The sequence below is a fragment of the Carcharhinus amblyrhynchos genome, unplaced genomic scaffold, assembly GCF_965287045.1.
Source record: "Carcharhinus amblyrhynchos unplaced genomic scaffold, sCarAmb.v2.hapA scaffold_534, whole genome shotgun sequence".
In the NCBI taxonomy this organism is placed as follows: Eukaryota; Metazoa; Chordata; class Chondrichthyes; order Carcharhiniformes; family Carcharhinidae; genus Carcharhinus; species Carcharhinus amblyrhynchos.
In genome coordinates, this window is record NW_027650274.1 from 73,180 (window position 1) to 85,768 (window position 12,589).

At 53.6% G+C, this 12,589-nt stretch overlaps 1 protein-coding gene across 5 annotated transcripts in view; it reads left to right on the plus strand.

The window, feature by feature from the left end:
* cgna (cingulin a) overlaps positions 1-12,589 on the plus strand; it is a 75,574-nt gene that overhangs the window by 49,750 nt on the left and 13,235 nt on the right. For all 5 annotated transcript variants that reach the window (XM_080184036.1, XM_080184034.1, XM_080184031.1 and 2 more), the window contains exons 10-17: positions 447-588; positions 4,428-4,640; positions 5,740-5,946; positions 6,620-6,724; positions 7,514-7,666; positions 9,154-9,324; positions 10,749-10,910; positions 11,627-11,716. In XM_080184036.1, the coding sequence (XP_080040162.1) occupies positions 447-588; positions 4,428-4,640; positions 5,740-5,946; positions 6,620-6,724; positions 7,514-7,666; positions 9,154-9,324; positions 10,749-10,910; positions 11,627-11,716 (1,243 nt within the window). The remainder of the gene's footprint in view (positions 1-446; positions 589-4,427; positions 4,641-5,739; positions 5,947-6,619; positions 6,725-7,513; positions 7,667-9,153; positions 9,325-10,748; positions 10,911-11,626; positions 11,717-12,589) is intronic.

The following is a 12,589-nucleotide window of genomic DNA, read 5'->3' on the forward strand; positions in this document are numbered from 1 at the left end:
CCCTCCCACAGTGCGTCGCTCCCTCGGCCTTGGACTCCTCAGTGCCCAGACTCGGACAGTCAGACAGTGTCAGCCAGGTCTGTTCGCTCAGTTCTCTGGAGTGGTGGACCCAAACCTGCGCTGTTGTACCTCAGAGGCGAGGGTGTGACTCACTGACACCCGCCCTATCTGGGGTCAGGTGTGTAAACTCAAGGCAGGCCTCCCACTCAGGTGGATGTTGAACTACGGGGTGGGGGGGGCGGTGGAGTGTGCGGGATTGCAAGGGAGGGGTTGGGGTACATGGGATTTTGGGGGGCTTTGGGCTGCGTGGGGGGTGGTCAGTTTGTGTTGGGATTGTGGGGTAGATCGGGGACAGTGTGGAATCTAATTCATAAAGCTGAGACACAAAGCCATCCCTTTATCTGTTTACTTTTTCACTCCCACCCACCCCCTCCCACCAATCTCAGACTGCTGCAGATTAAGCAGGAGAAGGAGGAGTTTGACGAGGAGCTGAAGGATTTGCGTGATCGTTACTCGGTGATGCAGGATGAGGTGGACCATGTGAAACGCACCTCAGTGGACAGTGCAGAGATCCAGGCACTGAAAAGGGTACGTGAGCTGTGGACTCCCTGTTAGCTTTCCTCACGGGGATTGTTTCACTGCCTCAGGTGTTTCGGATTATTCCCCGGTTACAAACCCAGCACGAACGGGCTATTCCACAGAATCCCTACAGTGCAGAAGGAGGCCATTCAGCCCATCGAGTCTGCACTGACCACAATCCCATCCAGGCCCTTTTCCCTTAACCCCACATATTTACCCTGCTAATCCCCCCGAACCAGGGGCAATTTAGCACGGCCAATCCACCCTAACCAGCACGTCTTTCGGACTGTGGGAGAATACCGGAGCACCCGGAGGAAGCCCACGCAGACACGGGGAGAATGTGCAGACTCCGCACAGACGGTCACCCAAGCCAGGAATCGAACCCCAGGTCCCTGGCATCGTGAGGCAGCAGTGCTAACCCACTGTGCTACCATACTGCCCTATGAGGTGCCTTCCTTCAGTTCCCCGTGCCCACGATTTATAGCCTCACTGCGGTTGGATACCCCAAAATGAGAAATGTGGGCTTATTCTTGGGTTGGAGAGATTTAATCTGGTTTATTATTGTCACATGTATTGGGATGCAGCAAAAAGTATTGTTTCTTGTGCGCTGTACAGACAAAGCATACCGTTCATAGGGTACATAGATTTGATTTATTATTGTCACCTGTATTGGGATACAATGAAAAGTATTGTTTCTTGTGCAGTGCGCAGACAACGTGTACCGTTCATAGAGAAGGAAAGGAGAGGGTGTAGAATGTAGTGTTATAGTCACAGCTAGGGTGTAGAGAAAGATCAACTTAATGCGAGGTAGGTCCATTCAAAAGTCTGACAGCAGCAGGGAAGAAGCTGTTCTTGAGTCGGTCGGTACGGGACCTCAGACTTTTGTATCTTTTTCCCGACGGAAGAAGGTGGAAGAGAGAATGTCCGGGGCGTGTAGGGGGGGTCCTTGGTTATGCTGGCTGCTTTTCCCCAAGGCAGCGGGAAGTATAGAGGGAGTCAATGGATGGGAAACTGGTTTGCGTGATGGATTGGGCTACGTTCACAATCCTTTTGTAGTTCCTTGCGGTCTTGGGCAGAGCAGGAGCCCAGACCAAGCTGTGATACACCCAGAAAGAATGCTTTCTATGGGGCATCTGTAAAAGTTGGTGAGAGTCGTAGCGGACATGCCAAATTTTCTTAGTCTTCTGAGAAAGTAGAGGCGTTGGTGGGGCTTTCTTAACTATAGTGTCGGCATGGGGGGGACCAGGACAGGTTGTTGGTGATCTGGACACCTAAAAAAATTAAACCTTTAACCCTTTCAATTTCGTCTTCGTTGATGTAGACAGGGGCATGTTCTCCTTTATGCTTCCTGAAGTCGATGATAATCTCCTTCATTTTGTTAAGATTGAGGGAGAGATTATTGTCGCCGCACCGGTTCAGCAGATTCTCTGTCTCGTTCCTGTTCTCTGTCGCGTCGTCATCTTATGACGAAAGATTGTGCCTATACTCATTGGAGTTTAGAGCACAGGTGGTCTTACTCATACATTGACCATCCTAAGTTGGGGGAGGGGAAGTGGGCTTGATGGGGTGGATGTTAAGAGCTGTGGGGGTGGCGGGCGGGGGCAACATTTCAGAACTCGAGGGGGACCTTTCATTTAAGAGCAACTTGCCATTGATAAATTGTAACGTACTTTAAAGTTGGTCATCGATGTGTGACAGTCACTAATAAATCCAATGGGGATTTCAGGAGAGTGGGGGGAGAATATGGGACTCTCTCCCATGGGGGGAGTGGGGGAGAATGTGGGACTCGCTCCCATGGGGGGAGTGGGGGAGAATGTGGGACTCGCTCCCATGGTGGGGGGGAGAATGTGGGACTCGCTCCCACGGTGGGGGGAGTGGGGGAGAATGTGGGACTCGCTCCCATGGTGGGGGGGAGAATGTGGGACTCGCTCCCACGGTGGGGGGAGTGGGGGAGAATGTGGGACTCACTCCCACAGTGGGGGGAGTGGGGAAGAATGTGGGACTCGCTCCCATGGTGGGGGGGAGAATGTGGGACTCGCTCCCATGGTGGGGGGGAGAATGTGGGACTCGCTCCCATGGTGGGGGAGTGGTGGGGAGAATGTGGGACTCGCTCCCATGGGGGGGAGTGGGGGAGAATGTGGGACTCGCTCCCACGGTGGGGGGAGTGGGGGAGAATGTGGGACTCACTCCCACAGTGGGGGGAGTGGGGAAGAATGTGGGACTCGCTCCCATGGGGGGGAGAATGTGGGACTCGCTCCCATGGGGGGAGAGAATGTGGGACTCGCTCCCATGGGGGGGAGTGGGGGAGAATGTGGGACTCGCTCCCATGGGGGGGAGTGGGGGAGAATGTGGGACTCGCTCCCATGGGGGGGAGAATGTGGGACTCGCTCCCATGGGGGGGAGTGGGGGAGAATGTGGGACTCGCTCCCATGGGGGGGAGAATGTGGGACTCGCTCCCATGGGGGGGGAGAATGTGGGACTCGCTCCCATGGGGGGGAGAATGTGGGACTCGCTCCCATGGGGGGGAGAATGTGGGACTCGCTCCCATGGGGGGGAGAATGTGGGACTCGCTCCCATGGGGGGGGGAGAATGTGGGACTCGCTCCCATGGGGGAGAGAATGTGGGACTCGCTCCCATGGGGGGGAGAAGGTGGGACTCGCTCCCATGGGGGAGAGAATGTGGGACTCGCTCCCATGGGGGGAGAATGTGGGACTCGCTCCCATGGGGGAGAGAATGTGGGACTCGCTCCCATGGGGGGGAGAAGGTGGGACTCGCTCCCATGGGGGAGAGAATGTGGGACTCGCTCCCATGGGGGGGAGAATGTGGGACTCGCTCCCATGGGGGGGAGAAGGTGGGACTCGCTCCCATGGGGGAGAGAATGTGGGACTCGCTCCCATGGGGGGGAGAATGTGGGACTCGCTCCCATGGGGGAGAGAAGGTGGGACTCGCTCCCATGGGGGGGAGAAGGTGGGACTCGCTCCCATGGGGGGGAGAAGGTGGGACTCGCTCCGATGGCGGGGAGAATGTTGGATGTATTGAAGGGCTGCTGGATTAACGTGAAGGAGGAAGGATTAGAATGGTGTGGTTTAGGGTGTGAGATGAAGAGGGGATGGGTGGAGGCTCGTGTGAAGCAGAAACACCAGCACAGAGTAGAGAGGGAAGATGGAAACCTCCTCTGTTGAGGGTCATTATTGTGTGGAATCCAGTCCACTGTGAGCAGTGCAGATTGCGGATCACTGAATCAATTCAGAGGAGAATGAGATGGATATTTGATCGACAAGGGACTCCAGAATTATGGGGCATGGGTGCATGAAGCCTTCCTTGTTTATCAGCAAGGTAAACAATCAGAGAGAACATTGTGACTGACACTTTGTATGTTAATTCAACAAATATTTACCTGAGTAGAACGTGTGTGTTTGAAAAGAGTGTGTTCTTTGTGGTTGTATGCTAACACTGTAAATTTTCCCCCTTCTTCCCTTCTGGAATCTCATTAACCCCACCCCTGGCCTCGGATCACTGTCCCCCCCAATGTCTGCGTGGGTTTCCTCCAGGTGCTCCGATTCCTGTGGGAGCAAGTCCCAACTTATCCCGCCTTCTCTCCCCCCTCCCCGGGAGCGGGGGGAGCGAGTCCCGCCTTCTCTCCCCCGGGGAGGGGGGGGGGGGGGGAGCGAGCGAGTCCCCTGCCCCTGCCCCTGCCCCTGCGTTGGTTGATGTTGCTTTAGTTAAATTTAGGTTTGTTGAGGTTTCCCTGTTGGTCGATGAAGAGCTGCGTTCGATCGGTGCCCCAGGGGGACCTTGCAGTGTTGCCACTGAGCGATACGTTGACCGGCTGCTCTCTTGTGTTTCAGGAGCTGGCCAGCACCAAGCAGGAGTTACAGGAGATGGCCGGCAGCGGTGAGCAGCAGGAGGCCCTCGTGCAGCACAAAGAGCAGGAGTTGAGCGGGCTGCGGGCGAAACTGAGCGACGAGGCAGCCGAGCACAGCAAAGCCCTGGAGAAACTTAAGCAGAGTTACCAGAAGGAAATGGAAGCCCTGAAGAGGAGCTGTGAACTCGTGTCAAAGGTGAGAGTTCAGCTGGGGGTGGGGAGGTGGGAGGGGTGGTGGGGGGGGGTGTTGCTTCATTGAACTTGTGTCGCCATCTGGTGAAACTGAGTGGCTCCCTCAGACCGTTTCAGAGAGGGGGTTGGGGCGGGGGGGGGGGGGGGGGGGGGGAGCAGTTAAAAGTCGACCACATTGCTGTGCGCCTCGCTCTGCGGTCACATGTAGGGCGGAGGGGGGACTGGTAATGTTAAAATGGCGGCGCGGGCTCGTTGGGCCGAAGGGCCCGTTTCCCGAGCTGTTTTTGTTCTGTGTTCTTCCCTCCCTAAAGGGGGAACTAGATGGGGGTTTTTCTTGTGACAATCGATGATCGTTGTCACGGCTGCCATTACCGAGACTCACTCTCAATCCCAGGTTTTATTAATGGGATTTAAATCCCCACCAGCTGCCTGGGATGGGATTCGAGCCCCCATCTCCCTGGGTCCAGTCCACACACACACACACCGCCCCCCCCCCCGCTCTCTCTCTTTGGGACCCACCTCCTCCCTTCTCTCTCTGGAGCCCACTCCCCTCTCTCCCTGAGGCCACGCGCCCCTCCCCCGACCCGTCCCTCTCCCTCCCTCTCTTGCCCACCCTGTCTCATCCCCGTCTCGATATTACGGTGCTGCTGATTTGCTGCCACTTTTGGAAAGGAGAGAGAGGAGAGGTGATCCCAGTATGTAAGAGAATGAATAGCAGGTCGACTGGGGCTCAGATGTCCCGAGCTGTAAGAAGTCTCACAACACTAAGTTAAAGTGCAACAAGTTTATTTGATAGTAAAACCACTCGCTTTCAGGGTTTGCCCATTGTTAGGTCTCACCTGACGAAGGGGCAAACCCCGAAAGCTAGTGGGTTTACTGTCAAATAAACCTGTTGGACTTCAACCTGGTGTTGTGAGACTTCTTACTGTGTTTACCCCAGTCCAATGCCGGCATCTCCACACCCTGAGCTGTGACACAGCCGAGGGGTTGCACTGAGACCCACGATGGAGCCAGGCAGACCCATCTAACCCGCTATCGATGTAGCTTTCGTGACACTCAGCATTATGATGAATTTTATTTCCCCCCTCCCGTTGTACCTCCAGGATAAACTGGCCCTGGAGAATGAGAAGGGAGCGACGGAGCAGGCGAAGAGAGCGGCCGACTCCTCCATCAAGCAGCTGAGGCAGGACAACGAGGACTTGAAGAGGAGGGTCTCCCAGATGGACTTCCAGATGGGGGAGTGCAAAGACTTTATTGAGGAACTGAAAGGCTCTGAGTCACGGCTGAAGGACAAGCTGGCCCGCTTGGAGGTAATCAGATCTCCCACGCCCACGGACGCATGAGGCGGACACTTGCCCACCCCGCTCTTTGGACACTAAGGGGCAATTTAGCATGGCCAGTCCACCTAACCTGCACATCTTTGGCCACTAAGGGACAATTTAGCACGGCCAATCCCCCTAACCTGCACATCTTTGGCCACTAAGGGACAATTTAGCATGGCCAATCCCCCTAACCTGCACATCTTTGGCCACTAAGGGGCAATTTAGCATGGCCAATCCCCCTAACCTGCACATCTTTGGCCACTAAGGGACAATTTAGCATGGCCAATCCCCCTAACCTGCACATCTTTGGCCACTAAGGGGCAATTTAGCATGGCCAATCCCCCTAACCTGCACATCTTTGGCCACTAAGGGACAATTTACCATGGCCAATCCCCCTAACCTGCACATCTTTGGCCACTAAGGGACAATTTAGCATGGCCAATCCCCCTAACCTGCACATCTTTGGCCACTAAGGGGCAATTTAGCATGGTCAATCCACCTAACCCACACATCTTTGGACAGAGTTTTTGGGTTGATGGAGTTGAGATCCCAATTGGCTATATGATGTAGTTGTAGGGGAGGGAAGTGGGGCTGAGTGGCCTTCTCCCGTTCCAGTGTTCAGCAGATGAAATGCATGGTGACTCTCTCAAACCTGTTTTAGACAGAGCGGAAACAAATGGAGCTGTCTCTTGGAGAAGCCACGGACCAGGAGCAGGAGATAGCCATGGCCAAAAGAGCATTAGAGAACCGCCTGGAAGAGACGCAGGTACGGCGCACTGCGGCGTTCTCTATCGTGCATCCCGACACTTCCCCTCAGGTTTTCCTCGCGACCTTTCCTCCTGCAGGTTCAGTGCGGTGAAGTTTAATGCCTGCAGGTTGTTTAGCCCCAGCGCGCTGCTGATAGAGTCATTCGGCCTCTTGTTCTGGTTTTCCGTATCTGTCTCTTGCTGTCCCTCCCACTGAGGCAGCCGTCTGTCCGTTACTTACACCTCTGGCCTTTGTGATCCTCTGACCTGTTTCCTGACCCACTTGATGCGATCCGAGAACGTCTACGGCACAGAAAGAGGCCACTTGGCCCTCCATGTCAGCGCCCGCTGATAAACAAGCCCACCCCACCTCCCCAACACACCCAGTCGGCCTAATCCCACACCCCAGCATTTGGCCCAAAGCCCTGCAGGTTATGGCACATGAGGTGCAGGTCCAGCGGACCATTGAACGGCGCAGAACAGGGTCCATCAAGTCTGCACTGATGCTCCGACAGAGCATCTTACCCAGCCCCCTCCCCCCACCCCACGCATTTACCCCACCTAACCTACACATCTTTGGACACAAAGGGACAATTTAGCATGGCTAATCCCTCTAACCTACACGTCTTTCGGAGTGTGGGAGGAAACCCAAGCAGACACGGGGAGAATGTGCAGACTCCGCACAGACAGTGACCAATACCGCATCGGTATTTAGAAATCCCGGCATTAAAACGCGCACAGTGACATCTGCCATGTGTAACCCTCCCTGTCTTCACCCCTCACACCCCACCCCCCTGCCCGTCACACAGCGGAGCATGAACCGGCTGACCCAGGACTACCAGGAGCTGCACGAGCGTTACCAAGACGAGGCAAAGCAGAAGGACCAGCTGAAGAAGGCCAAGAGCGAGCTGGAGGAGCAGAAGTGGTTACTGGACAAGACCATCGAAAAGCTGCAGAAAGAGGTGAGACAGCGGGCGGGTGAGTGAGTGTACACAGCCCATTTCTTCCCTACTCAAACCCAGCAGCACCATTGCTCCCCTATCACCAGTGTTTCTCTCAGAAAGAACCCTTCAAACAGCGACAATAAAAATATAACAAAACTTATAAATCAAAGAAAGGGTTTAATAAAGAAACTTTGTTACTCCAAACTTGGGGCCTCGCCCGGGGCCACTCCAAACTCTCCACAATTCCAAACAGGTTCTTATTTATACTGAGTCAGCTGACCATCGCATCATTTTGTGATTGGTTTACTGGGGGTCAGCTGACCCTTACAGCTTGTTACCATTGGTCACGTTTACAGCCAATACAAAGTTGTCACCGGTTACATTCGAACAAGCAGCAGTCCATCCTTTACTGTTCCTCTGCTGAGTAATTACTGGCCAGCCACACCAGCCTCATCGCCCTAAAGAAAGGGTCGGGGCGGGGGGCGGGGGAGTACTTTCCGATACATTGTTAGCAAAGGCAGGATGGCTTCCGCGGCCCTTTGCAGTCAACACTGAGGGCCTGATGTACAGAGTGAATCATAGAATCCCTACAGTGCAGGAGGAGGCCATTCGGCCCATCAAGCCAGGACCAACTCTCCGAAAGAGCATCTCACCCAACCTAATCTACACATCTTTGGACACTAAGGGGCAATTTTGCATGGCCAATCCACCTAACCTGCACATCTTGGACCACCCGGAGGAAACCCATGCAGACACGGGGAGAATGTACAAACTTCACATAGACAGTGACCCGAGCCGGGAATTGAACCCGAGTCCCTGACGCTGTGAGGCAACAGTGCCACTCCAATGTAGGCCAGACCCCTTAAGGATGGCTGATTTCCTCCCTGAAAGGCCACTGGTAAACCAGATGGGTTTTTGTGACAATGGTTTCACGGTCATCAGTGGAGTTTTAATTCCAGACCAGTAGATTCTTAATTCCATTTTTTTTTCATTGCTGTGTGTGTGTGTGTGTGTGTGTGTGTGTGAGAGAGATGTAGGCCAGACCAGGTAAGGACAGCTGATTTCCTTCCCTAAAGATAACATTAGTGAACCAGATGTCTTTTTAACAATATACGATAGTTGTGACTACATTCTGCACCCTCTCCTTTCCTTGTCCCCTATGTACTCTATGAACGGTATGCTTTGTCTGTGTAGCACGCAAGAAACAATACTTTTCACTGTGCCCCAATACACGTGACAATAATAAATCAAATCAACATTACTAAGACTAGCTTTCAATTCTGTTTGCTGCGGCAGGATTCGAACCCAGGTCCCCCCAGAACATTAGCTGAGTTTCTGGATTAATAATCTAGCAATAATACGACTGGGCCACCACCCCCATTACTGGGCCATCGACCCCCCACCTCCCCCTTTTACTGGGCCACAACCCCACCCCCGTTACTTTGCCGAGCAGCGAAGGCCGCAGTGGTTTGAACTCTGGCTCTTTGTGTTTCTCCCTGGCTCAGGTGGACGAGGTCACGGAACAGTCCGGGAGCTCCGTGGTGGAGCTGCAGTCCCAGCTGGATGACTACCGGGATAAGTCGCGGCGCGAATTGCTGGAGCACCAGAGGCAAGGGAAGGAGAGGGCCCTGGAACTGGACAAGGCCAATATGACTGTCAAGAGGCTACAGGATGAGGTACGAGGTTTATCTTAACCCTCCCTGGGACACTCTCTGAATTTTGCTTCATACACTAAACCTAAAGTTAGTTTATTAGTGTCACAAATCGGCTTACGTTAACACTGCAATGAAGTTAGTGTGAAAATCCCCTAGCCGCCACACTCCGGCGCCTGTTCGGGTTACACTGAGGTAGAATTTCACGTGGCCAATGCATCCTAACCAGCACGTCTTTGGACACTAAGGGGCAATTTAGCATGGCCAATCCACCCTAACCTACACATCTTTGGACTGTGGGAGGAAACCAGAGCACCAGGAGGGAACCCACGCAGACAGGGGATGGGGGGAGAACTTGCAGACTCTGCTACCTGAGGCCGGGAATCGAACCTGGGTCCCTGGCGCTGTGAGGCAGCAGTGCTAACCCACTGTGCCGCCCTGGGAGAGAGATTGCAGAACTCTGGGATACAGAGGGATCTGGGCATCCTGGTACATGAATTCACAGGCTGCTGCTTGCAAAAATATAATGATGAAAACTCTTGGGGAGCATTGTGGTGAACTTCAGTCTAACTCACACTCTCAGGGACAGCTTCAGGCCAGCCCCTTGACTGGTCATCAGGGGCTGTTCCTCCTCCATGTCCGGAATCTCTCACTTCCCCGAATCCTATTGCACCATCCCAATTCAGGATGAATCACATCTGTGATCTGCCTGTCTCCGCTGTGTGTGGGCCTCCTTGTCATGCACGCATCCACCCACACTCACACTCTCTCTCACACACACACACACTCACACTCACTCTCTCTCTCTCTCATATACACTCACTCACTCACACTCACTCTCTTTTATATACACACTCAGTCTCTCTCTTTTATATACACACACACACTCTTTCTCTCTCTCTCTCATATACACACACACGCACGCACACTCTCACACACGCGCACGCACTCTCTCTCTCTCTCTCTCTGTCTCTCTCTCACACACACACACACATATACACACACACACACACACACACACATATGCTGCAGTATTCAGTTGTTGCCACTAGATGGTAACAGAATGCCACTGGCTGTGGTGAAAAATAAATGTAAAGTTTATTTATTAGTGTCACAAGCAGCTTACCTAATCACCACTCTCCTGTTCAGGTTACACTGAGGGAGAATTTAGCATGGCCAATACACCCTAATCAGCATGCCCTTTGGACTGTGGGAGGAAACCGGAGCACCCGGAAGAAACCCACGCAGGCATGGGGAGAATGTGCAGACTCCACACAGACAGTGACCCAAGCCGGGAATCGAACCCGGGTCCCTGGTGCTGTGAGGCAGCAGCACTAACCCACTGTGCTACCCAGGTTAATGCCCTATGAGGGACAAGCCCAGCACCTGCCCTGAAAGGACGAACTCTTGTCTGTTTCTGAAAGCTGACCTGTGTGTTCCCGTTTCAGATTGGCCGTCTGAAACACGAGCTACAGCAGAGCCAGGTGGAGAAGGAGAATGCTGTGCTGGACACGAACCTCCTGCAGCAGCGAGTACAGCAGCTGGAGAAGGAGATGGACTCCAAGAAACGACTGCAGGATGACAAATCCCGCATGGCCAAAGTGCTGGAGGTCAGTGCCGGGAGACTGGGGTTTCAAACAAATTAACTCCTTCACCCCGCCCCACCTCCTCTCTCACCCGACCCCTCCTCCTTTCCCGCCCCGTTGCCCCCTCCTCTCCCACCCGACCGTCCCCTTCGCTCCCCCCCCCCCCCCCCCATCCCTGGTGCCCCGCAGAACGTTTGCCTCTTGGTTACTCACCCAATGACACCTCCACCATCTCCCCTCTCTTACCCTCTCGTGGTCACTTGCCTTGGGGTACAACCTGGGCCTCGGGGAAAGTTGGGGGTGGCAGGGCGTTGGGGACATGCTGGCGTTGGACAGTTAGAAAATCTCACAACACCAGGTTACAGTCCAACAGGTTTATTTGGTCGCAAACGCCATTAGCTTTCAGGGCTCTGTCCCTCCGTTAGGTGAGTGGGGATTTCTGAATGCAGTTTACAGTACTCTGTGTGTGTCTTTATATGCCCTGTTTGTGATCAGAACTCCCCACTCACCTGACGAAGGGGCAGAACCTCGAAAGCTAGTGGCATTTGCTACTAAATAAACCTGTTGGACTTTAACCTGGTGTTGTGAGACTTCTTACTGTGCTGAGGAGATGGACAGGGGAAATATTTCGGTTTTGCCTTGCGCGATGTTCGCCTGGTCTACCCTCTGCTCCCTCACTACGTGGGCAGGACAATACAGGGCAGGAACCGCGGTGATAAACTCTCCTCTTTACCCAACAGGATAAGATCAAGCACCTGGAGCTGGAACTGGAGGAGGAGAACAGTAACGTGGATCTTCTAACGGAGAGAATCAACAGGAGCAGAGAACAGGTAGAGGAGCCGGCTGGAAGCCACGCACTGCGTAGAATAAAAACTCTTAACCCGCTCATTTCTTAGTCAGCTCAGTGTCTGACTCGAACTTCATCTGGGTTTGAATGAGCCTGGCTCCCTGGCACCGTGAGGCAGCGGTGCTAACCACTGTGCCACCCAGCCGTCCTGAGGCAATAAGTATCAGTATTTCAGACAGTAATGAGAAGCTCCTTCTCTCACAGTGGTGGTGAACCTGTGGAATTCCCAACCACACTGCTCTGGAGGGCAAGTCAGGTACAAGTTCATTCGGCAGCTAGGAAAGCATGAGCAAGGTTAGCATTCAAGTCAAGAGGGTTAGAATACAAGAGCAGGGATGTACTTCTGAGGCTGTATAAGGCTCTGCTCAGACCCCATTTGGAGTATTGGGAGCAGTTTTGGGGACCCGTATCTAAGGAAGGATGTGCCAGCCTTGGAAAGGGTCCAGAGGAGGTTCACAAGGATGATCCCTGGAATGAAGAGCTTGTCGGATGAGGAACGGGTTGAGGACTCTGGGTCTGTACTCGTTGGAGTTTAGAAGGATGAGGGGGGGATCTTATTGAAACTTACATGATACTGCGAGGCCCTGGATAGAGTGGACGTGGAGAGGATGTTTCCATTAGTAGGAGAAACTAGAACCAGAGAGGGCACAACCTCAGGCTAAAGGGACGATCCTTTAAAACAGAGATGAGGAGGAATTTCTTCAGCCAGAGAGTGGGGAATCTGTGGAACTCTTTGCCACAGAGGAGGCCGGGTCACTGAGTGTCTTTAAGACAGAGATAGATAGGTTCCTGATTAATAAGGGGATCAGGGGTTATGGGGAAAAGGCCGGAGAACGGGGGGATGAGAAAAATATCA